The 22,898-nt window shown below is 37.2% G+C and overlaps 1 protein-coding gene across 4 annotated transcripts in view; it reads right to left on the bottom strand.

The window, feature by feature from the left end:
- NUP58 (nucleoporin 58) overlaps positions 1-22,898 on the bottom strand; it is a 56,483-nt gene that overhangs the window by 21,463 nt on the left and 12,122 nt on the right. For all 4 annotated transcript variants that reach the window (XR_012158422.1, XM_073340231.1, XM_073340221.1 and 1 more), the window contains exons 6-14: positions 21,009-21,119; positions 18,525-18,549; positions 17,712-17,777; positions 16,197-16,371; positions 12,453-12,532; positions 11,698-11,816; positions 10,685-10,767; positions 8,124-8,325; positions 2,308-2,406 (exon numbers count right to left, since the gene is read on the bottom strand). Coding sequence is in view for 3 of the 4 variants with exons in the window: in XM_073340231.1 (XP_073196332.1) it covers positions 2,308-2,406; positions 8,124-8,325; positions 10,685-10,767; positions 11,698-11,816; positions 12,453-12,532; positions 16,197-16,371; positions 17,712-17,777; positions 18,525-18,549; positions 21,009-21,119 (960 nt within the window). In the remaining variant the exon portion in view is untranslated. The remainder of the gene's footprint in view (positions 1-2,307; positions 2,407-8,123; positions 8,326-10,684; positions 10,768-11,697; positions 11,817-12,452; positions 12,533-16,196; positions 16,372-17,711; positions 17,778-18,524; positions 18,550-21,008; positions 21,120-22,898) is intronic.

The raw sequence follows: 22,898 nt of genomic DNA, 5'->3' as shown, positions 1-22,898 counted from the left end.
AGTAGTTCTGAGATGTTTATATTTTGAGACTAGACTGCTCAAAATTTGCTTAGAATGTAAGATTTTTGAAATACTGGTCACTATTAACATATACAAGGAAAAGTAAGCACATGTTTGAGGAAGAGGCTATGGGAGAGGAATGATTAAAAATACATTCAGTAGCTTTAACTGATTCTTTTTAAAAGAGAACAGTGTTCAAACTTGTTAAATTATACCCTTATTTTCAAGCTTTGGTTAAAATGTTATGAAAAATATTAACATTTTTAGCAGAACTGTAAAATCTACTAGTCTTCATTTACAAATATGAATTTGAAGTTTTACAACTGTAGTAATTCAGGACATGTAAAGTTCCAAAATACTGATTCTATAGACCAGAGGACTTTGCCTTCGTACCAGAGAAATCTCTCTATTTTACAGGTGAACAAATGCCACATAGTGTATGAGTGTAAGATTGCTCAGTGGAGCAACATTTCCCAGTTTTTGCCCAATCCAGTTATAAATGGGTTATCAGATAGGTGTTAGTACCATTAGTAAGGAATGTTGTTTCAATTAATAAAGAAGCAGGCATCTACACTCCAGGAATACTAACTACACATGCAACTGTTAAGACTAACTTGTGAATATGACCAGTAAGAATTTTGCAAGCGAAGAACGTAATTTGGAGAATGTGTGTCTAATAACCCATTATGAATACACTACTTGATTTATGTATTAAATTTTCTGAATCCTTGAAGTATGCACTTTGTCCATTTGTTTCCAGGAGCCCCATTTCTGGAGGCTTTTTCTTTCCTCTCCCTCCTGTATTAAGTGCTCTTTGTTATTCTTCACCATATGTCATAAATCCGTATGTAGCAGAATAAATTACAAACCCAAGCAAAAGGAGTTAAGGATTTTACAAGATATTATACAATTATGGCAAAAAAGTTCTAAAAAAAATTGCCTTCTTAAGCAAAGTGCTACTAAAGAAAGCTCAAAAATTAAGGCTTCAAGATCTAGCTAGTAGTTAACTCCTATTTACTTGCTAGGACAAGTTTATGTAACTTGCATCAGCAAAATGTCTAAAAGAATGTATCTGAATAAACTGTAGTTTACAAGGTGTTTGAAGGAGGGACCAGGCCTTCCCTTTGTGTTTGTACAGCACCTAACATGCTATGGGGGCTACTCAAAACAAGTAATGTAAATATATACTTCTTTTAGTCCACCCATGAAGATTAGTAATTTTTCCTGTTATAGAAACACACAATATCTACTTCCATAGATTGTCAAATTTACCATTTGGCTGATGAGGACCATTCTGGAATTTATAAATAATGTAACTAATTCCAAAGATAAGTAAAGTTGTTAATGTTAAATGGCTCATCATTTTAAAGATTATCTCAAACTACTGTAAATACACTGCACCACACAAGATTAACAGTAAGTGAATTTTAATATCTATATAGTTCTGTGAAGTTTACATGTTGATAGTCACTTTTCAGTTCACCTGTTGATGATAATCCTATGTTTCAAGTGAGAAAACAATCTTTTTCACATCACCACCTGCTCTTTAAGGCACAGCTCCTCTCCTGGAGGTTCTCCTACTCCCTCGTCAGTCAAAAAAATTTTGATTTAAACAAAAGAATTTTCCTCATTTTCAGAAGTTGTGAGGTTGAATAGCTTGACAAAAAGGATTCTGGATCTCAGCATTGAGAGGCAAACATTTTACAGAGCTGTCTTCTGTACTGGAAAGCTATTTAGCAGAACATAATTATGCTTTGACAAACAGGTTCCCAGAACAAGTGCAAATTAGACAGTTTTCCAGTACAGTTTCTTATTAAATCCTTGAACTGATAAACAAGCTGAAATGTGTTTTAGGAGTTAGAACTTAATTGTACACAGGAGAAGTTTCTTAATTAGGTTAACATACATTTTTCTGGCTACTATTTGAAATCCAAATGTGATTGTCTTTAAGACTGTGGGTACCTACTTTTAAAGCCTTTAGTAAACGATAAATAAATTCAAGTCCTAATTACAAAATAATTGGTACTTTCCTGGTTTCAAAAATGCAACCCCAACATGCTTATATTATGCCCATCTCCCGTGCATCTTTGGGTTCACTAAAAATGTCAACACTAGATTTAACCTTTGTGATTTATCTTACTCTCGCTCTACAATGCAGATTACTTTTTCCCTCCAAGTGCCTTACTTTTACCAAACTGAAGATTTACTTCTGAAATGGATCATCCTCTTAGTGAAGTTTAAAGTTTGTAATAAATTCAGATGTATTGTATAATAATTCAATGAAACATTAGAAAAGTTAAAGTGTACCTCCAAGGTTTGAAGAACCTAAGCCACTTGATTGCAAGCCAGTGCCAATACCTGAGCCGAATGGCGTTCCAAAACTAACTCCCAGAGATGGCTGTGGCCCTGGTATAAAAAAAAAAAAATGAAAACAAACTTGCCTTACTCTTTCACGATAAAGAGATCCTTTATGTAATTATTTGATAAAAGTGAACATTATTGCTTTTAACAATTCCATTAAAGTCCCCAAAACTTTACCTCTTCAAAATTCTTCCCCAAACTGCCTCTATCTCCACCTGGTAAATCTAAGAAAATACTGAACACAATGTAAGGTGAAGCTACTTAAAACTAGCTAGTTACAACATATAGTGAAGTATTTTTATTACAAATTCAGTCTAACTTTATAAACCTGTTTTAATAATTTATTAAAATCTTTTAAGAACTACACTTAAATGTGACACTATTTTGACACACAGTCTATTGAAAGCAGAGGGAGAATCTTTTTAAAAATCATTAACACTTTAATAGTTAGTATCAAGTTCCAATTAAAAGAAGAGACCTGACACTAACATGACTAAAAACCATTGTGTTACCAATAGCCAATATATTTAATAACTAGAAACCTTCAAAGCTACTCATTTGAGTATTTTTCCAAATTTAAACAAACATTAAGTAGATAAAAAACAAGACAATGACTTTATTTTATTAAATTTATTGTTCATTTTAAAGCAAGTCAATTACACAACATGACAATTCAAACTTTTTCCACACAAAATAACTGAGTTCTGTTAAGCTTTGCTACATTACACCATTCCAACCACCTGTTTAAATAAACATTTACAAAGGCACAATTTTGTGTACCTTAACTAATTAGATACATTCAAAATTTCAAATTCAGAAGTTTGTCCCATCACTTAAAATTTTTTAGAGACAGCAATTACCCTGCATGGTCACATTAAAATGCAGGATTGTCAAAAACCCATTTTCAGTCTGCCAAGCTTAAATTTATAGCCTTAGTTTGTTTTTCTTGTGGAGAATAGAATCACCTTGCTAGCCTCTCCTGTTACTAACACGGTACAAAAAATCTAAAAGTAATTAATGCTGATAAATAATTTATGAAAATGATTCAACAGTTTTCACAGTACAATCTTCATATTCCTGTCTTTTTCAAACACAGTCATCAGTGCATTAGTTAGAAAGTTGAAGGAGTTGTCAAGATAAAATACAGTGCCTACCTCTTAACCCAAGTTAAGTACATTCTTATAATTTAAAAAGGCAATACTGTAAGCCATATGGTCACCAGCATACATACACAGAATGCAGTGTACATGGTAATGTCTTTGCCAACAATGTTGGAACAAATAAGATCTTGCAGTCATTTTATTTTTAGTTATCTTTTGGTTCTTACTCAGAATTTTCGCCTTACTTGTTAAAGTTTCTATAACCAGCAATTTTCATCTAAAGCAAACTAAAATAAAAAAAGCTAGTGGTAGTATTTTGAATACAAATTATTTGGTTCTTGACATTGAGAAACTCAAATGGTGACTCAACTAGTGTTTGAATTAAGTAGAAGGCACTGTATTTATTAAGTGGTAACACTTTTGCAAGGAACACAACAAAGCCCTTAAATGATCCAATGCAGAATGAGGTCTGTGTACTCAAAATAGTGTTAAACTAAAATTTATAAGGGCAACTAAAGCTGTGAATTTGCAGTCTGCAATTAAGTAGTTATTTGGGAAGTTAAGTTCTGTCATTGTTCCAGGTAAGTAGTATGCACCGTATTTCATACCAGCTGACGCCCTTAAAGTATTTTTCTACAATAAAAGTGATGGATTAACCTCAAACTAATTTGTTTACATCCAGTTTATTTTAAATATTGAAATATCTACCTAGCAGCTCCTTTAGAAATGTTTTCAGTACAAAGGAAATTAAAAAAACAAAAAACAAGTCAGTTAGACCTCTAAAACTAAAAAACAGAAAAGCGTCCAGTTCCTTCTCAATTTTCTACCTTAATAGGAGGCACTGTTGGCGGAAGACCTTAGAATAGAATGAAGACACCAGAGTCCTCCAAGACATGCTTGTTTTTAAATGTAACATGCTTTTTAGATCAGTAAAACGGTATTATCCTAAAACACCTATATTCAAGTTATATAAAACAGGATTTTTCATTCCTAAAGCTGACAAGCTTTTCATTGAACAGGCCTGTGATATATTTGTTCATTTTGTACCATAAAATTCTGAAGGCATTGTCATAATTTATAAACCTATTAGTTAAACATACATAATTTTCAATAGCAAAAGACTAGTGATAAAGATCCTCCATGCCAAAAGTACCAGCAAACATTGTCACCTTTGGCTATTATAAGTTATGAGACAAATCCTTAAAACAATAATTTTAACAATATTTTAAAACCTGCTATTTTTTGCCCTGAAGAGCATTTTTAGTTTAATAAATAAGACTCACTACTACGAACCCAGTTAGACATTAGGTCAACAAGATTCCCTACCAAAGTGATACCATAGTTTAAATTTATGTGACATTTTACAGAGTTCATCACATAATTGGTTCAAACACAAGACCAAGTTTAGTGTCACAATTCAGATTTCATTCTGAGAGTAATACACTGAAATTTTACCTATGTCAAGGTCAAATTATACAATAAAGTTCTAAGTGCTGTAAAGATTTTATTAAAGTATCCCATTCTCACTTAAATTTCATGTTGAGAAGTCAAAACGTAGCTAATATCTTAATCATGTTTTGACTTTAGTTTTCCCCCCCAGCTAAATCAAGAATAATTAAATGTTTTGGGAGAATGAAGGGAAGTATTACTTTGGTTAAGCGAACTTAGCCTTACCAGCAGAATGTTAGATCAGTTCCATCCTACTGCATGTAAGGCTGTAATGACACTAGGCTTTTTATTTTCTCTTCGCGTTTCTCACAATTACTACTGACACCAGTAGCACTAAGCGTAGTAGCCACTACTACTGCCACCAGTAGCACTAAGCCCCCTGGCATTTTAAACTACCCTCTTGTTAAAGACTGCTCATTGCAGGTCTAAATGAGAGGGTAGTAAGAGCACTTGCTGCTGATCTAGCTAGTACAACTAGCACTCCACCAACAGTAATGCTGCACTAAGAGCAACAGTGTGAAATTAAGAGAAAAGTTTAGTGCAGACATGGCTTAAGTGTAGTTTTAACAATGCTTGTTAAAACTTGACTTCTGAATGTGAACTAAAAAATAAATTACCGTCTCTGCCTTCCTTCAGAGAAGGATGAGTAGCTTGCTAAATCTAAATTAACTTTAAGGAATAGCCTTATACCATGTAAACATCAAATATATTTTTAGACACAAGAACAAAAGCCCCTACTCTTGATATTTAGAGTACTGTGTGTTACTATTTTTTTTTTTTGCCAAACTTTAAAAGCCCAGATTAATTTTCTTGTTTTAGAAAAGTCTTTATGAAGAGATCATGGGGAAGAACAGATTGTATGTGAGAGAGATACCTAGACAAACACTTGTCATGGCCTCCTCTCATCCCTTATATTCCTGCTCTTTTGGGCTCTGATTTTGCAAATATTTAAGCACTTGCTTAACTTTATGCACTGTAAGTCGTCACTGAAGTCAATGAGATTACTCACAATGTGTAAAGTTAAGTGAATGCTTAAGTCTTTGCAAGATTTGAACCTTATTGCAGTAGAAGGCCAAATGGCATCTTTTCCTCTGCTATTTCCTCCGCTAAACAGACAGTGGTCCAAACATCTATCACCTCAGTGGCTTACAGCCAAGTCCTCTATAGGGTGTTTTATGGGGAGACTGAATAGTCTGACCCCATTAGTGGTAACCTTAAGTCACTGCCACTTATTCTTTTTTGGTGGCATACATGAAAAAGGTTGGTTGCCTGAGTCCATCTGCATCAGAGATCATGATCACATTTATAGTTGGCATACTTGTTGGCACTTCTGAGATACCCAACAAAATATGAGCAGAGACTTTATTACTAACCGCAAAAAAAGTTACTGAGGGTATCTCAAGATATAAACAGCCGTATCCTATGGAGGTTGGAACAGCTCAACTTTTCAATTCTCTCACCCATACTGCTGAAAGGACATTCATGCTGAAAAAGTTCTATCAGTGACATTACTTTATTGATGTGATAGCTCAGTTAGCAGTTCTTTTGTCTCTGGAGCCGAGAAAGGAAATTCAAACCCTTCACCAGAGGTTATGAGGACCCATGACTAGGACATCTTAAGTAGTGTGACAATCAATCCTCTAATGACTAATGAAAGGATCTTAAAAGACAAGAAAATGGTGAGTGGAGAGGTGCAGTTTTTGGTAACTATTAGGGCTGCAGAATCTACGCATCCCTCTCTATATAAAAAAACATGAGAGAAGATCTAGAGTCAGTTCAGATTGTTACATGCTTAAAAGAAGTTTACTGTATAGGTCAATGCATCTAGAGAATAATTCCACAATTTTTAGTTATAGTCATCAGTAGAAACACTCTTGGTGGATTACAGTTGAGATTTAGATGTAATCTATATTTATCATTATTTCCCTTTTGTTGTGATCCATGTATTCTGGTTTACATGTAATTGGACCTGGTTCCTCACTCTTCATAGGGGCCAGGGCTGGAAGTATATAAAGCTTTCTACTTACAGAGATAAGGGAGGGAGTGCCTCATTACTTGAGAGCAATCCTTACAGATGATTTTTGAATGACTCTCTGGGCAAAGCCATATATTCCTCTGCTTGGCCAGATGCCAGCACTGAAGGCATTGTGGGCAAAGAAAGCAAAGGTGGAGCACAAAGAAGGGGATAAGAAGCTGAGGTGATTAGCGCATCTAGGATAAAGAACATTTCAGGAGGAAATCAAATGGTAAAATAGAGGTATATCCCAAAATTTGCAAACTGGGTGTCTGAAGTTTGACACCTAAATCTACGTTCAGGCTCCTTAACAAAAGTGCATGATTTTTAAAAAAGGACTGTGCATCTGCCATTAACATGGTTGGATTTTTCAAGGGTGACAATGCGAGGTGCACAGTCCCTTTGAAAAAAAATCAGGCCACTTCTATCAAGATGCCTATCTTCAGGCACCCAGCTTTGAAAATTTTGGTTAATATGACCAGGAGTTCATTTTGACCATGTCAACTAAGACAGCCTAAACGGCTTCTCTTCCTGTCCAGTCGTCTCACCTCACGTGTACATTGGGCCAAACACACCCACCCACCCACCTTTGATATGTTTCACACACACACACGCTTTTTCTGTTCTTGTTCAGTCACAACAGCAAATGGCTTGTTAGCAACTGTTTTAGTACCATCCTTCTAAAGAAATTAGAAAAACAAGAAACAATGGGCCAAGCATTCTTTCCTTCTACTCTACATACTTAAGCTCCACTATCCTCTGTTTTGTAGCATATTTCAATTTACAATTTCAAAGTGCTATATAAAAATGCATCATTCATTTTACATATGAAAAATGTAATATGCATTTGGATTCATTCCTCCCTCCCCCCAATTTGAAAATCGTTATTATACAACCATACAATTTTGGAAAGATGCTATATTACTCATATTCAGAGATGTCATTTAAGAATGAAGACTCACATTCCAAGGGGTAATTAGAGGAATACAGTAAATATCACTCATACAAATAAATTCACAAGATTAAATATCTGGTATATAATTATTGCTAAGTCTACCCTGCATTTTCTATTAGCTATGTATTGATAACTTACAATTTTTTGATTTTTAAGCTAACACAAAGGAAGACCTTATATAAAAGTTTACACAAATTGACTATTGTTGTAACACTAGTAATCTATAACTTGAATGCATTCAGACCTGTAGCAGGCTGTTGCTGCTGAGAAAGTGTGGCAGCCATGGCAACGGCTGCTGCATTTGGTATGTTGCTGAAAGGGGTTGGTCCAGTAATAACACGTGGGGCACTCTGCCATTTCTTAGCTTCTACTCGTCTTGCCTCAAACACATCCATAGCATCTCCCAGAAAGGTTTTTCTGTAGCCAAGGTATTGGTCTTTGAGCATCTGAAAGAGAAGGAGTGGGAAGTCATTTTAGTTCAGTACATCTCAGGTAGAACTGAACAGTTTAGTCATGGGGCAAGTTACCAGTTAAATACATTTTAATATAATTAAAGAAACATTTTTCATATTAGTTTACGGGTGTTAAACTCATGATTTGGAGGACTGAATTAATTTTCTATTTAGGACTACATTACCAACAATCTGGAGCTAACCACTTATGTCAACGAAAAGGCTTTCACACAGATCGAGGCCAAATCCTCAACTGGTGTAAATCCATATAGCTTGCTCCACTTGATTTACATCAGTAGAGGATTTGGTCCCACGTAGAATATAATCTGTATGTAGTAACAAAACTTAAAGTATCTTATTTTGGCATTCAGTATCATTGAGTGGGAAAATATACTGAACTTCAAAACCCACTATTGCTGCCCTTTGCTTTCTTTGTTTTTCTCCCTCTTACTTATGTCTTTCCTTCTTTCTGTACTGAAGGAAATACAGCATCTCCCATTTCCCAGTCCTGTTGGGATTCACTCCCACCCTTACCCCATTTCATCTGCTCAAGCGATCAATAGAACCTTGCACGGATACAAAAAGGTGTATCCGCGATCTGCAAAAATGGTCTGTGGGTATCCTTGTCAGATATCGGTGGATTTGCCGGACTCTAAACAGCTCCATAGGTCACTTTGCAGCAGTGATGCAGGACTGTATCAAACTCCCAACTGCCCCTCACCCCTGGTCCCACTTCTCCCCATAGACCTCCTGCCTTGCTGCCCGCTCTGCCCCTGCTGCACCTCCTTCCTGGCTCTGGGCAGGGAGGCTACAATTCTGGGTCTTTCTATACAGTGCTGCCCTCCCCGTGGAGGGCTCAGACACCCCTACGCCTCACCCTCTAATGCACACAGCCATTGCCGCCAGCTTGTTTAAAGAACAACCCCACCCTTAAAATGGTGCTTGGCTCACTCTCTATTGGGAGTTGTAGTTTACCTTCTCCCTTCAAGCAAGCTGGGGACAACTCCCAGAATGCCCAGCACGCTGCTGCGTGATTCAGAGAACTGAGCTAGAACTTGCAGGCTGGGTGACAGCTGCTCTGTTCGGGTGAGTGCGTGCTTCAGAGCTCTGTGTAGATACAAAATTTGTATCCGCATTCACGCTGTGATCTGCAAAAACGGTCTGTGGGTATCCGTATCTGGATACAAAGAGGATACCCGCAGATTTGGAGGGCTCTAGTGATCAGCAACTAAGCTGCTGGTCTCTCCCTCATGGACTAGAGAAAAATGGCTCCTGAGCAGACCAGCTTCTGCCCTTTTAAATCTTTTAGCCCCTCCTTTATCACATCACATCCCTGCCAGATTTCCCACATGAGCACAAATCCTTGCCACCTGATTTCATTGCCATGGCACCATCGCCCTTGACAAAGGAGTTCTCCTGATATGAGGAGCTAGTCTATTAAGCAATGATGTTTCATTGAAGAGCACTTCAGCACAATGACTATTTTGTTATGCTTTTACCACCGGCCTCTGGAATCTCAACCCAACATGTAGGCAAACAGATCACAGAGTAGGCAAAAGGCTGCACACTCAAACTGGAATTTACAGCCCGGCACGTGACTTCAAAACTTCAGAGAATTTCATAAGTTGTACAGACATAGCCCCAAACACAACAAGGATATGTGAAATTTGAGGAACTTACACAATGTGAGAATTGTCTTAATGTAGACTTCTCATTCTTACCCACAAAAAGATTTTTAGATCCATAGAAAATAGGCCATATTGCACACTTTTTTTTTTTTTGGTGCGTGCAGAGGCTGTACTAGAGCCCTCCTTAAAGAAGCCACTGAATCTAAACCAGCAATGAACCCAGAATGCTGTTTTCACCAGAACACTCAAGGGCTATTTTGCAAAATTACTATATAACTGGAAATCTGTATTTCCCCCCGATTCTGCTCACATTCAAATGACTAACTCATATTTGCTTGAATTGTCAAAAAAGACTCATTGTGCAAAGTATAGAAAATGTCAGCCCCCAAAATTTCAGAAAGTTACAAGCAATTGAAAAGACAGAAGAATAAATGGGAAATATTATGCAACCTTAAATACAGTGGTCACAGCTTCTGCCACTTTTATTATAAACAGTTTAAGCCAGCCTATCTCACTGCTTGAGCAAGAAATGTTCCAGCTCTCACATCAGCGAATGAACTTTTTATGTAGCAGCATCACTTTAAAAAGCTTAAATGAATAGTTTAAATCAACTCTGTTTAAAAACAGAAAGGAGAAGCGTGATAGAAATGTTGACATGAGTAATGGCCTGCAGTGTTTTTGGTTATGAAATACATCTGAAAACATAATCTTGAAGTATAACCTACCTTTACATTTTCATGTATTGATTGAAGCTGTGCAGCTAGAGCGACAAATGTTTGATAGATTTTCTGCATAGCCATAGACAAATCTGTAACACATGTGTATCAGCAAATAAATTCATAGTCTTACTGCTATATTGAGACAAATTAATTAATTTAGTATTTATACTGCAACAAGGGTAAAACAACCAGCTCTATGATGTAACTTGCTGCAAACCTACAAAGAAAAAAAATAAAGCACTATAGTTCCTGTAAAACAAAAGTATCCGTGCGGGAGTAAGGGAATATTCTCTATTTAAAGAGGAGTCTGGACTTATTAACAAGTCAACAAAGGACGGAATTATATTTTGGAATGCTATTCACAACATTTTGCCTATTTCTCCTCTTACTTGAATTTCACCTGCCCAAATTTTAGCTCTACTGGACCAGTATGTCTTGTCAATATCAATAAAAGATGCATCAAAATGAGCCAAATTTTCTTGTATTTTGAATGCTTATTTAAAACCCAAAATTTCATGACTCTGAATATTCAAAGTTCACTAAAAAGCTAACCATCCATGATATAGTCACAGAGGAGGCCCTCAATTCTCAATGTAGTTCCAAGACATGACTAGATACAACTACTGGACCAATTAATCTAGCTCTGTCTACAGGGGCACTCTTCTCAGTAAGCCAAAAGAGTCAGATAAGTAGGATAGCTGTGTTTTTGCCTAACATTTCAGATGCAGGTCTCTTCCTAAAGAAAACTGAAATTCTTTCAATGTATCCACCTGGTGCAAGTGCCAAGATAGAATTAAAGGGGGAATTCAGGCCCCAGGGTTCCTGTCAAAGTTGTCTGAGCTGGTGCTTAAGTTTCTAAAACTTACCGTATTGGGTGACTTCAACATCCATATCAACAATAATTTCTGAAAGTTAACGAAGAAACCCTGATAGTTAAAGAATAAAGTAACAAATACTGTGTGTGTAGGAAATGCATATTAAAGGATTTCTGTAAAAAACATTAAAATTGAACTTTTTACCTTGTGGGGTTATATGTGAATTGTTTGCTTGAGTGGCAAGATGATTTTCCAGTTCTTCAATTTGCTGTCTGTACTGCTGCAACTGTACTTCAAACTGTTCAACCAAGATCCTGAAGTAGCTAGAACAAAAGAATCAGATCGCACTTGTTGAATTTCCCTCCTTTGCAACTTCATTTTTACTGTTTAGATCTACACCAAACTACAGGACTTATGAATATCATTTTAAGCAGTGGTCAGTATTCCAGTTAAGCATATTTTATATTACTCTCTTTCCAATGCTAGAGAAAGTGTTACCTCTGCCTGAAGGTGATGTATGAATCAGTTAAAAAAAAAAAATCAATCTTAACAGTTACATTTGTTCAGTAAAACATGCAGTACATGCAGTAAGGCATAGAACAAAATGTTAAAACAGATTAGCGTAAAACAGAAGTATATACAGTTCACATTTTAAAGGGAGACAAAGAGTACTACATAAAGATGGTTTCCTCTCCACTGTTGGCCAACGTAGGGGATAGGATATCTGATTAGAGGGACACTGATCAGATGCCATGTTTGAATCCTCTGATCCTAGGTCAGTTTGTGATTTTAATTATTTAATGTGTTATGCTTTTATAGGTGCACTTTAATATTGTTATCAGATGCCTCTATCAAAGGAGTAATAGATTACACACTGCAACATACAAATCTATTTATAAGACAGATAGTAATGTATTTTTGACGGTAAATTCAAGATTCTGTTAGATACAGTAACTTACTCTGCTGGGGCTGAATTTTCATGTTGAAGACCAGGAGGAGTTTTCTGTGTTCTTAATGCTATTTCTGCATTCTTCAGTTCCTAAATAAGCAAATAAAGTGAATAAAAGGACTGCATGCTATAGTTCTATAAGAAAGATGAATTCTGAAGAAAAAAAAATCTAACACTACTACTTCTTCACAGAGGGCTCTTTCTTTGGATGCGTTTTTGGCATACAGTGTTTAATTAATGTTAAACCTTCAGGCATGGATGTGTAAATCTGCTAAATGAGATTTTCAAACACTGGAATGTCAGGGACTGGGGTTGCCAAAGACATACATTAAGATGGACAGGCCTTTAACACAACACACAGCAATGCCGAAGAGGAAACATTTGGTTTCACTTTCCTGAAAGGTGATTCAGTTTTCAAAAGTTTAGGAAATGCTGTACTATACTATCACAACTAAACTTTAATTTCCACTTCATCTAAAATCATTTTACATTTTTTCCTAGACTTAAATAGGGAAGATTAGGGGAATGGGAGGAAATAGCACACGTAAAAGGAAGAAACAAGAAAACAGATTACCCGATTGTCCATTTTTAAAAGAGCATAGCCAATAGTAAACTATTTATTTATATTTTTAACATTTCCACAAAAGCCTTCCTGACGGCCTTTCCAGAGTATTATAATCACAGGATACACACTTCTGTGATTTGATTGTAGTACCTTCTAATAACTGTAGTAATAAGAATATCTCATTATCTAGTTCTGTACTTGTTTATTCTTAGCTGTTTTTACTAGCCAACATCTGAAAACACAACCCTGCGGAAGCAGAAGAAAAAAAAATCTGTATTCACCATATTCTTCTATGGGAACATACCACTGAACTTCTAGAAACCACAATTATTTTATAGTTGAAGAAAGTACTTTATTATAAGCCATAGGACCAGCATCATTTTCATTTTAGAGTACAAATCACTTGTTGACTGGTTTCATAAGAACGGCCATACTGCATCAGACCACTGGTCCATCTAGCCCAGTATCCTGTCTTCAAACAGCGGCCAATGCCAGATGGTCCAGAGGGAATGAACAAGACAGGACAATTACTGAGTGATCCATCCCGCCATCTAGTCCCTGCTTCTGGCACTTAGAGGCTTAAGGACACCCAGAATATGGGTTGGGTCCCTGACCATCTTGGCTAATAGTCATTGATGGACCTATCCTACAGGAACTTATCTAATTCTTTTTTGAACGCAGTTATACTTTTGGCCTTTAAACATCCCATGGCAACAAGTTTCCCAGCTTGACTGTGCATTCTGTGAAGAAGTATTTTCCTTTTGTTTTAAAACCGTTGCCTATTAATTTCATTGGGAGACCTCAGGTTCTTCTTGTGTTATGTGAAGGGGTAACTAACACTTCGCTATTCACTTTCTCCACACCTTTCACGATTTTACAGACTTTATCATATCACCCCATGAGCATCACTTTTCAAGATGAAAATCCCAGTCTTTTTAATCTCTCATACAGAAGCAGTTCCATATCATTTTTATTGCCTTTCTCTGTATTTTTTCCCAGTTCTAAACTCCTTTTTGAGATGAGGTAACCAGAACTGGTGTGGGTATACTGTGGATTTATATAGTGGCATTATGATATTTTCTTATTATCTGTCCCTTTCCTAATGGTTCCTAACATTGTTATCTTTTTTTGAGTGCTGCTGCACATTGAGCAGATGTTTTCAGAGAACTATCCACGATGACTCCAACATATCTTTCTTGAGCGGTAATAGCTAATTTAGATCCCATCATTTCATATGTGCAGTTTGATTTTTTCCCAGTCGACATTACTTTGCATTTATCCACACTGAATTTCATCTGCCATTTTGTTGTTCCATCACCCAGTTTTGTGAAATCCCTTTGCAAGTCTTTGCACTCTGCTTTGAACTTAATTATCTTGAGTAATTTTGCATCATCTGCAAATTTTGCCGCCTCATTGTTCACCCCTTTTTCCAAATCATTTATGAATATATTGAACAGCATCTGTCCCAATACAGATCCTGGGGGGAAACTCTGCTCCAGTCTGAAAACTGATCATTTATTCCTACTCTTTGTTTCCTGTCTTTTAACCACTTACTGATCCATGAGACAATCTTCCCTCTGATCCCATGACCTTTTGTGAAAGACCTTGTTAAAAGCTTCCTGAAAGTTCTAGTAAATATATACAGTACATCACCCTTCTCCACATGTTTGCTGAAGCCCTCAAAAATCTTTAATAGATTGGCCAGGCATCATTTCCCTTTACAAAAGGCATACTGATTCCTCCACAACATTCTGTGTTCATCTGTGCAACTGATAATTCTGTTATAGTTTCAACCATTTGCCAGATACAGGCTAATAAGCCTAATTTCAGTAACAGCCAGCATTTCCTCTGGCGACTTTTTTAAAATTGGCATTACATTAACTATCCTACAGTTATCAGGTACAGAGGCCAATTTAAGTGACAGGTTACATACCACAGTTAGTAGTAGCAAAGCAAGAAAAATCCTGAAGAGTGTAGTGGAAAATAAAGTGCTACAGGTCCTTTAAGTCTGAATTTAAGGAAGCGCTTTAGAAGCTAGCAGTGTTTACCTTGCCACAGTCCCCCCAGATGAAGACTTAGACTAACAAGCATCCCACTTAAAGTAAGCTATATACCAAGTGCATGTTGTATAGAACCATGTCCAATTGCCAGACAATGTGAAAACTATCTAAACCCTTGCATTTGTTTATTTCATTGCTTTCTTACAACCTAGAACCATCAGTGACTGAAAAGAATACTAGTGAGCTGGGATTGAGCAGACCACAAACTAGCCTAACAGCAAGGAAGTCATTTCTAGCTCTCACAACTGCTAATGAACAGGAGATAAGGTATTCTGGTGTCATTCCAGACTGATTTGAAAATGCCACATTTATTAAAGTCTAACGTTTACAGTGATAATTAGATTTTATGAAATCATGTCAAATTAAGAATATGAAAGAAAATGCAGATTCCATTTATTTTGTTTGCTTCCAATCAGGATAATCAAAGCATAATCTCTAATCTGCTTCTATACTAATAGACACTGCCCTGTAGAAATATTTCCCAAGTGAGCAATACAAGTAGTAAAGGTGACAAAATAAACTAGATCCAGACTTAAGTGTTGTACTTTTAATAAAGAAAATTCAATTTTTACTGCTGCTTTACTGACTTTGTAGTTAATATCCCTACATCTAACTATGCAAGTGATCATAGGATTTCTATTTTAAGTGTTCTTCTCTTGGGAATCTCAGGGTATGTCTACATAGTGAAGAAATATCAGCGGCTGTCCCATGCCAGCCGACTTGGGCTTGCAGGTTTCAGGCTGCAGGACTGCTTCATTGCTATGTAGACTTCCTGGCTAAGGCTGGAGCCCAAACCCTAGAACCCTCCCACCCTGCATGGTCCTTGAGCCTTGACTACAACCTGAGCCCAGCACTGTATACTGCAATGAAACAGCCCATTATTGTCCGAGCCCCACCAGCCCGAGTTGGCTGGCACAGGCCAGCCATGGGTTTTTCTTTGCTAGTTAAATATACCCTTAACATTTACAAGAACTGATCCAACCTTTCATCTTTCATTTTCTGGTCAATATATAAGTAATTTGAACTTCTAATATTAGAATGATTGACAGCATTGAATGCCTCTCACTTTATGTGAAATCATATGCTTACTGATTTGAATTAACAAATTGATACTCATTTGTTAACATACCTGGGCAGTTTCCATTTTCAATTTGTCAATATTAAGAGTGTTTCTCTGTAGTCCACTAGCAGCCACTGACAAAAGCTGTTTCAAAGCTTTAATATCCTCCTGTACTTTAAGCATTGCTTTGGAAGACATTCTACTAATTTCTTCCTGCACTTGTTTTTGTTCTTTCACAAATTTCCTGAAAAAAATTGGAAGCAGAAGTTTAATTTGTTACATTTAAAACATACATGTTGGATCATATTAAAGAAGTTCTGTCTTAAAATCACAAATGAGTTTGATTCCTCATAGTTTAAATTCCAGTGTACTACTAATTAAGAGGTCTCTTGGTTTTTTTAGTCTCTTGGTTTTACTGTTTCTCTCCCTCTCTGTGTGAAACTTGCAAGCTACTAATTGTGTTAGTACATCCTAAGACAGAGTCTGTTCTCAGAGCAATACTTTGTAACAACTACTACTCACACAGAGAGTCAAAGCGATATTTTGTAACAGAAACAGCACATAGAGACTCCCCGCCCTTTTGTTGTATTTATCTCGCTTTGTTAACAATTGTGATTAAAATAGAGATGGAGGATGTATGTGGATGGATGCTCGGTGTGGATAATAAATGAATGATCAGGGAGGTGCTTGCCTAAGAATCCAGTGTTGATCGGCCAAAGAAGGTGTCAAGTGGAAACAACCAGAGGACCCCCCGGAGGGCAGACGGGAATCCACCCAACAGCCTCAAGGATGGGAGAACCGAAGAACAAAACATCTGGCAGCACAGAGCCGTCAGGAATGTACCATCTGCTGATTGATTCAGCAACAGCATGATAAAGCAACCCCCATAGAATTGTATTAGACCAAAGACCTATAAAAACAGAACCAAGGGACTGAGTTCTTTGGGGTCTGATTCCGCAAACCAACTTCCAGGAGCATCAGACGTGCATCTGACAAGGCCTTGCTCCTTCCCTGTGTCCAGGCCACCTGGCCAGTGGCTTGGCACGAGCAACTCTAAGACTGGTAACTATGATAACAACCTTGCAGAAAATGTGTGTGTGTGAGAATGAATGTGTGAATAAATATGAAATTGAATGGAATGTTATAGCTATAACTAACTGCTTACTATGATTCTTTCTGTATTCACAATAAATGTGGCATTTTGCCTAATCTCCTTTAATAAGATCTTGCTGGTTTTTATTTTATTGGTATAACACACAAATGTTCTACCTTTGAGTATTGTTTTAATAAAAATAAAATTAATCTTGTTGAAATCCCAAACCACCAATACTAAGTGATAATTTTGGCTTTTGCCTCTTTTACAGAACTACTGTATACCATAATTTCACCATCACCCCCAACATTCTAAAATTGAAACTTTAACAGAAGATATTTAGATGGGTTATGTTGTACCTTCAAAAGATAAGCAGTGTATCCTCACTATCTAAAACAATTTTTAAAAGTGTGATTAAACCACTTGTTGCTTTAAAGCATGACAATGTATAATTATTTGGTTATCCCAACTAGTATAAGGAAAATACTTACTGGAGATTTTCTACATCTTGACAGATTACTAGAGGTAGATTTTCATCCTTTAGTGCTTTACTATCTCTGCCAAAAGACAATATATGCATTCATAAACACACAGTACTTCTAAACAATGTTACCCCATTACTAAAGAGTCAAAGAGCTGTAAATATTCATTCTACTGTTCAAGTTTGTATCTAATTTATGAATGCTATAGTAAGTAATAATGATTTGAATTTCCTTTTATTAAACCAACTGTGAAGAACTGCACCAACTTACTTAATTCTTCACTGAGATAAGATGGGTGAGGTAGTATCTTATTGGACCAACTTCTTCAGTGTTTGGCAAGAGTTTAATTTTACAGATGAGTATGATGAGATTTTCCAAAAAGCATGTAATGAGTCTGCAACAGAGTCAGGAACAGAGAGACCACAGGAGTCCTCTCTCTCTCTCTGTTTGGAACTCAGACTACTAAATACCACCTTCTATATGAAGCTAAACTAAGCAAATTTAAGGTTACATATGCCTCAAGACAGGGACTATGCCCCTTCTGCATTTGGAAAACATCTAGCACACTTTTGGTGCTATTACAAACACTGGATCTGTATTTTGTGGTTTATGGGACCATGACCCCCCTCTCCACCTATCTGAGTCCTATGCAATTTCATTAGAACACAGTTAACTCCCATAACTTGTTTAACAATGATAATTTCATCTTCACAGTACATAGGCATTTTTAAAGGCCAAAGAAACAAAATAGAAGAAACATTTTAAAGCTTCACTATTTTCTAAGAACCTTAGAATGTAAAGAAGAATACTAAACATACTTACTCTGGTCTTGTTCCTGTTTTATCACCTAGAAGATACAGATAATTTTATATAAGAATTGATACTTTGAACAACTGTCAAGCAAAATAAGCCTTAAGAAGTTTTTGGGGGAAGAACTAATGACTATCACTCACCCCAATGCATGTTGGCTCAGGGCATGAAGTCAGCCCAGTTGGCAGAAAATGTAATTGACTCTTCCCCTCCTTCTTCATTACAGGTTTCTATTTCTCCACCACCTCCCACACACTTACAGTCTATCTTATTTAGACAGCATCATTGTGGTTCATGGCACTTTACAGACAAGGATCTTCTCAACAGGAATGATGGTTCGGCAGATAGGGCACTACCCTGAGACTCTGAAAACTACAGTCCAATGTTTTGCTTCACCAGAGACCTCTTGTGTGACCATGGGTGAGTCACTAAGTCTCTCTATGCCTCAATTCCTCATGGGTAAAACTTCCCTGCTGCACGGGTGATGCCAAGAGGATAAACTCATTAATAATTCTGAGGCAGTCAGATATTATGATAATAGGTAATTATATGGCTCTTAAGTTGTTACGCGTCCTCCACATCTCCCACTGTACCAGTACACTCCTCTAGCAGAGTCTTCTTTCACAAAAAATGCTATACATACCCTCCACCAGCATCAGAGCAATAGTTCAACAATATAAAACTTCTGCTGGCTCAAGTAAGACTCACAAGGGTGGATTTTATATGGTTTCTAACCTGCTACTCTACTATTTCAGCCTTTGGAATAGCTACCCTGAACAACTGCTCTTAACTACCCTCTCCCCCCAAAAACCAAGAGATTACTCAACTGTAATGTGAACACTGAAGAAAATGCATCGTCTTTGCTTTAAAACTCTGGGAATAACTAGCTTAGCTAATGTGTGACACTGGAAGTGGAAGACCAAACTCCCTTAATGTATGCTCATAACACCACCATAAACGTTGCTTACTAAAAAGTGTACTGTAACCACAAAAGTATTTTTTTGTAATTGCTTTTGATGTAATATTTTTATTATGGAATTATTTAAAAAATATATTAATGTAAAGTATTAGAAAGACAATAAGATTACAGACTATTTTAATCAACTTTGAAGGAGAGTTACATAAACCCCACATGATTAGAAATGCTTCCATGATTTTTAAAATTCATTGCAATGAAAGAAAGTTGCTTTCAAACAGGCTCTTTGCATTTGCAACACATATAGTCTAGCTCTATTTCCCCTGCACTCCCAAGTGGTCAGAGTACATGTGTGAGCCTGACACAGCCTTTGACGCAACAAACCTGCAGAGACTCATACTTTAAGATTCAGAAATCCCAACTTTGATCCTTGCTGCCAACAATCCAGCCAGACGCATTGCATTACACCAAGTTTGCAAGAAAATATTGTTGCACTGTATTTATGTAGAAGAATCTACAAGTTAAAATAGTTGAAAACGTAGTCAAATTGCCACAGCAAGAGAAGTGCAAAGAGTAAATTACTAGTTTTCTTTTAGAGAGACAAGGTGGGTAAGGTAATATATTTTATTTGACCAACTTCTATTGGTGAGAGAGACAACATTTCGAGCCACACAGAGCTCTTTTTCAGGTCTGGGAAAGGTACTCCCAGCATCACCACAAAATGCAGGGTGGAAGGGATTGTTTACCATAAGTAATTCGCACATATTGTAAGGGACTAGTCAAGGTGGCATGGTCTATTAACACCTCTGCAGTTATAGGATAAAGAGAGGGGACTAGGTGGTTCAGATTGTAGTAATAAGCTGTAAATTTAGTGTTTCTGTTCAATCTGTGATTTTTAGTGTCTAGCAGCAAACTTCCTCAGGCTTCCTCATTTCCCCAAGCATGCCTGCCCCTGCCCCTGCCCCTTCCCCCCCCCCCACCCCAGCACGCCTCTGAACAGCTGATTGCGGTGGACAGGAGGCACTGGCGGGGAGGAGCTGATTGGCGGGGCCGCTGGTGGGCACTGAGTACTCACTATTTTTTTTTCTGTGGGCTCTCCAGCCCCAAGCACCTACAGAATCAGTGCCTATGTCTAATTAACGTAAGCCCCCCAGCTCATCTTTTGAATGGTCCCTTACAATATGTGCTAACTACGTATACTAAACAATCTGTTCCACACCATGCTATGATGCTGGGAGTACCTTTCCCAGCTCTGTCTCTCTCACCAATAGAAGTTGGTCCAATAAAACATACTACCTTGCTCACCATGTCTCTCTAATATCCTGGGACCAACATGGCTACAACTACATTGCATTATTTCTTTTTTAGCTTTATCAATCTTAAAATAACCCTGGATTATTAAAGACATTTTCAAAATACCTTATTTTTACGGTGTCCATTGAGAGTTAGAAAAACCAAGCCATCAATGCCTCCCTCTCTAACATCTTTCAACTATGTGCTTTCAAACAGAATTTTTATAGCAAGTATTTTCCAAGGTTTCATAAAAATTACAGAAAAACAATACTGCATCAACAACTTACTCTTTTTATCTGAAGAACTACTAAAATCTATGCCACCAAGACCTTCATTAACAGTAGCTGAAGGAGCTGAAGTTGTCCCCAGAGTCAAACTCAGAGCATTCTGTCCAAGTCCTACAAATAACCCAAAAAGTATTTCAGTAACACAGAATTTAGTATTTTAGCTTCAATATATTGTGATTACATTTATGTATGTCCTCTTGTTTTCGGGATTTGTTTAGCTATATTTGGGTCAAGAAGTTCAGTGAAAATAATGTAAAGAGAAGAAAAACAATTTCTTCTATGAGCTAAATGTTCTAAATATCTAATTTTAACATCTTTACCTGCCTCATCACTTGTGTCATGTTGCCTCACTCAGGATTAATACACTATTTTAAAACAAAAGGAGTACTTGTGGCACCTTAGAGACTAACAAATTTATCTGAGCATAAGCTTTTGTGAGATACAGCTCACTTCATTGGATGCATTCGATGAAGTGAGCTGTAGCTCACGAAAGCTTATGCTCAAATAAATTGGTTAGTCTCTAAGATGCCACAAGTACTCCTTTTGTTTTTGCAAATACAGACTAACACGGCTGCTACTCTGAAACCTATTTTAAAATAGTACTTCCACACAGTGAAAGGAGTGCTCAATATCCACTTAACTGGATTTTATGTGCAAGATAGCAAGCAGCCAGCATTGAAAATTTGAGCCATTAGTCTTTTGTATGGCCAGTGGCCAACAGACAACAATTGACCAAAGTTTACAAAAAGATCTTGTTAGTTTCATGGAGGCCATCTCCAGCACTCTGAGAAGCAGTGAACAAAATTCTTATAAACTTCACTTAGCAGCTAGCCCTTCCTACAGCTGTATATGAGGATTATTTTGGGGGAGTGTAAACAAGAAGGTGACAGTGGGAATCTCATCTTTTCTAGAAGTTTTTAAGGAAAGTAACGATTTGATGCATTTCTCCCAGTAGCTAGGAAAGGGTATGAAGAGATCTCACCTTCCCACAACAGCCAAAGGGAGAAAGTAAAGCTCTCCATTCCATACAGCAACTACACTAAGTGTTTCAGAATAAAGAAAATGAATTCCTATATTTTTACAATCCCTGCACACTGGAGGGCCAAGCCTGACTAAGGTCACAGGGCACTATTGCAATATAATAAAACGGAAAAATACCATATTTATTAGACATCTAAGGCCAATATGAAAGATTGGAGTGCTCCTCACTCCACCCCCACTGGAGCCAGGAACAGCACCCGCCCTTTTAGCAGCACAGGATAGAGGAGTATATACTACGCTTTTCTCCAAGTTGTTGTCCCTGGACATCGGGGCTGGAAGGGGTCCCCATCTAACAAAGGAGATTTAAAGTTACAGTACTGGAGCTCAAAGGTTTTCTAAATTCATTCACAAAACTCACTGCTAAAACAAGAGACCAGGGACTATTTTACACTAAGAGTTCTCAAAGCATTTCATAGTGCAAACCACATCTTGAAGAGATTATTTCTTAGAACACCTTCCCTTCCATTTATGATCATGTAATACCCCTATGGCAGCTATGGTAACTACTTCATGGAATACTCCTGAGGGAATTCTGCCCCAAAAAATTAAGAATTCTGCACATAATATTTTAAAATTCTGCACTCTGCACATTTTGTCAATAAATAAATGTGGAGGCTCCAGCATGGCAGTAGGGAGCACAAGCCACTAACTGCACAGAGGTAGGAGATAATTGTGGCCCCCCCCTTCCCGGAACATGGACTTGGTGGTAAAGCTGCACCCAACCCTGACACAGTGCAAGGACCAGGCCTGCCCCAGAAACACCCTGGGACCCTACCCCTCCATGCCAAGGACACTAGATGTAGGCAGGCTGGCTTTTCCTGGGAGAATCCAAGTATGGCAGGGCTTAGC

The sequence above is a fragment of the Lepidochelys kempii genome, chromosome 1 (genome assembly GCF_965140265.1).
Source record: "Lepidochelys kempii isolate rLepKem1 chromosome 1, rLepKem1.hap2, whole genome shotgun sequence".
Lineage (NCBI taxonomy): Eukaryota > Metazoa > Chordata > Testudines > Cheloniidae > Lepidochelys > Lepidochelys kempii.
This window is presented reverse-complemented; position numbering and strand designations above follow the sequence as displayed.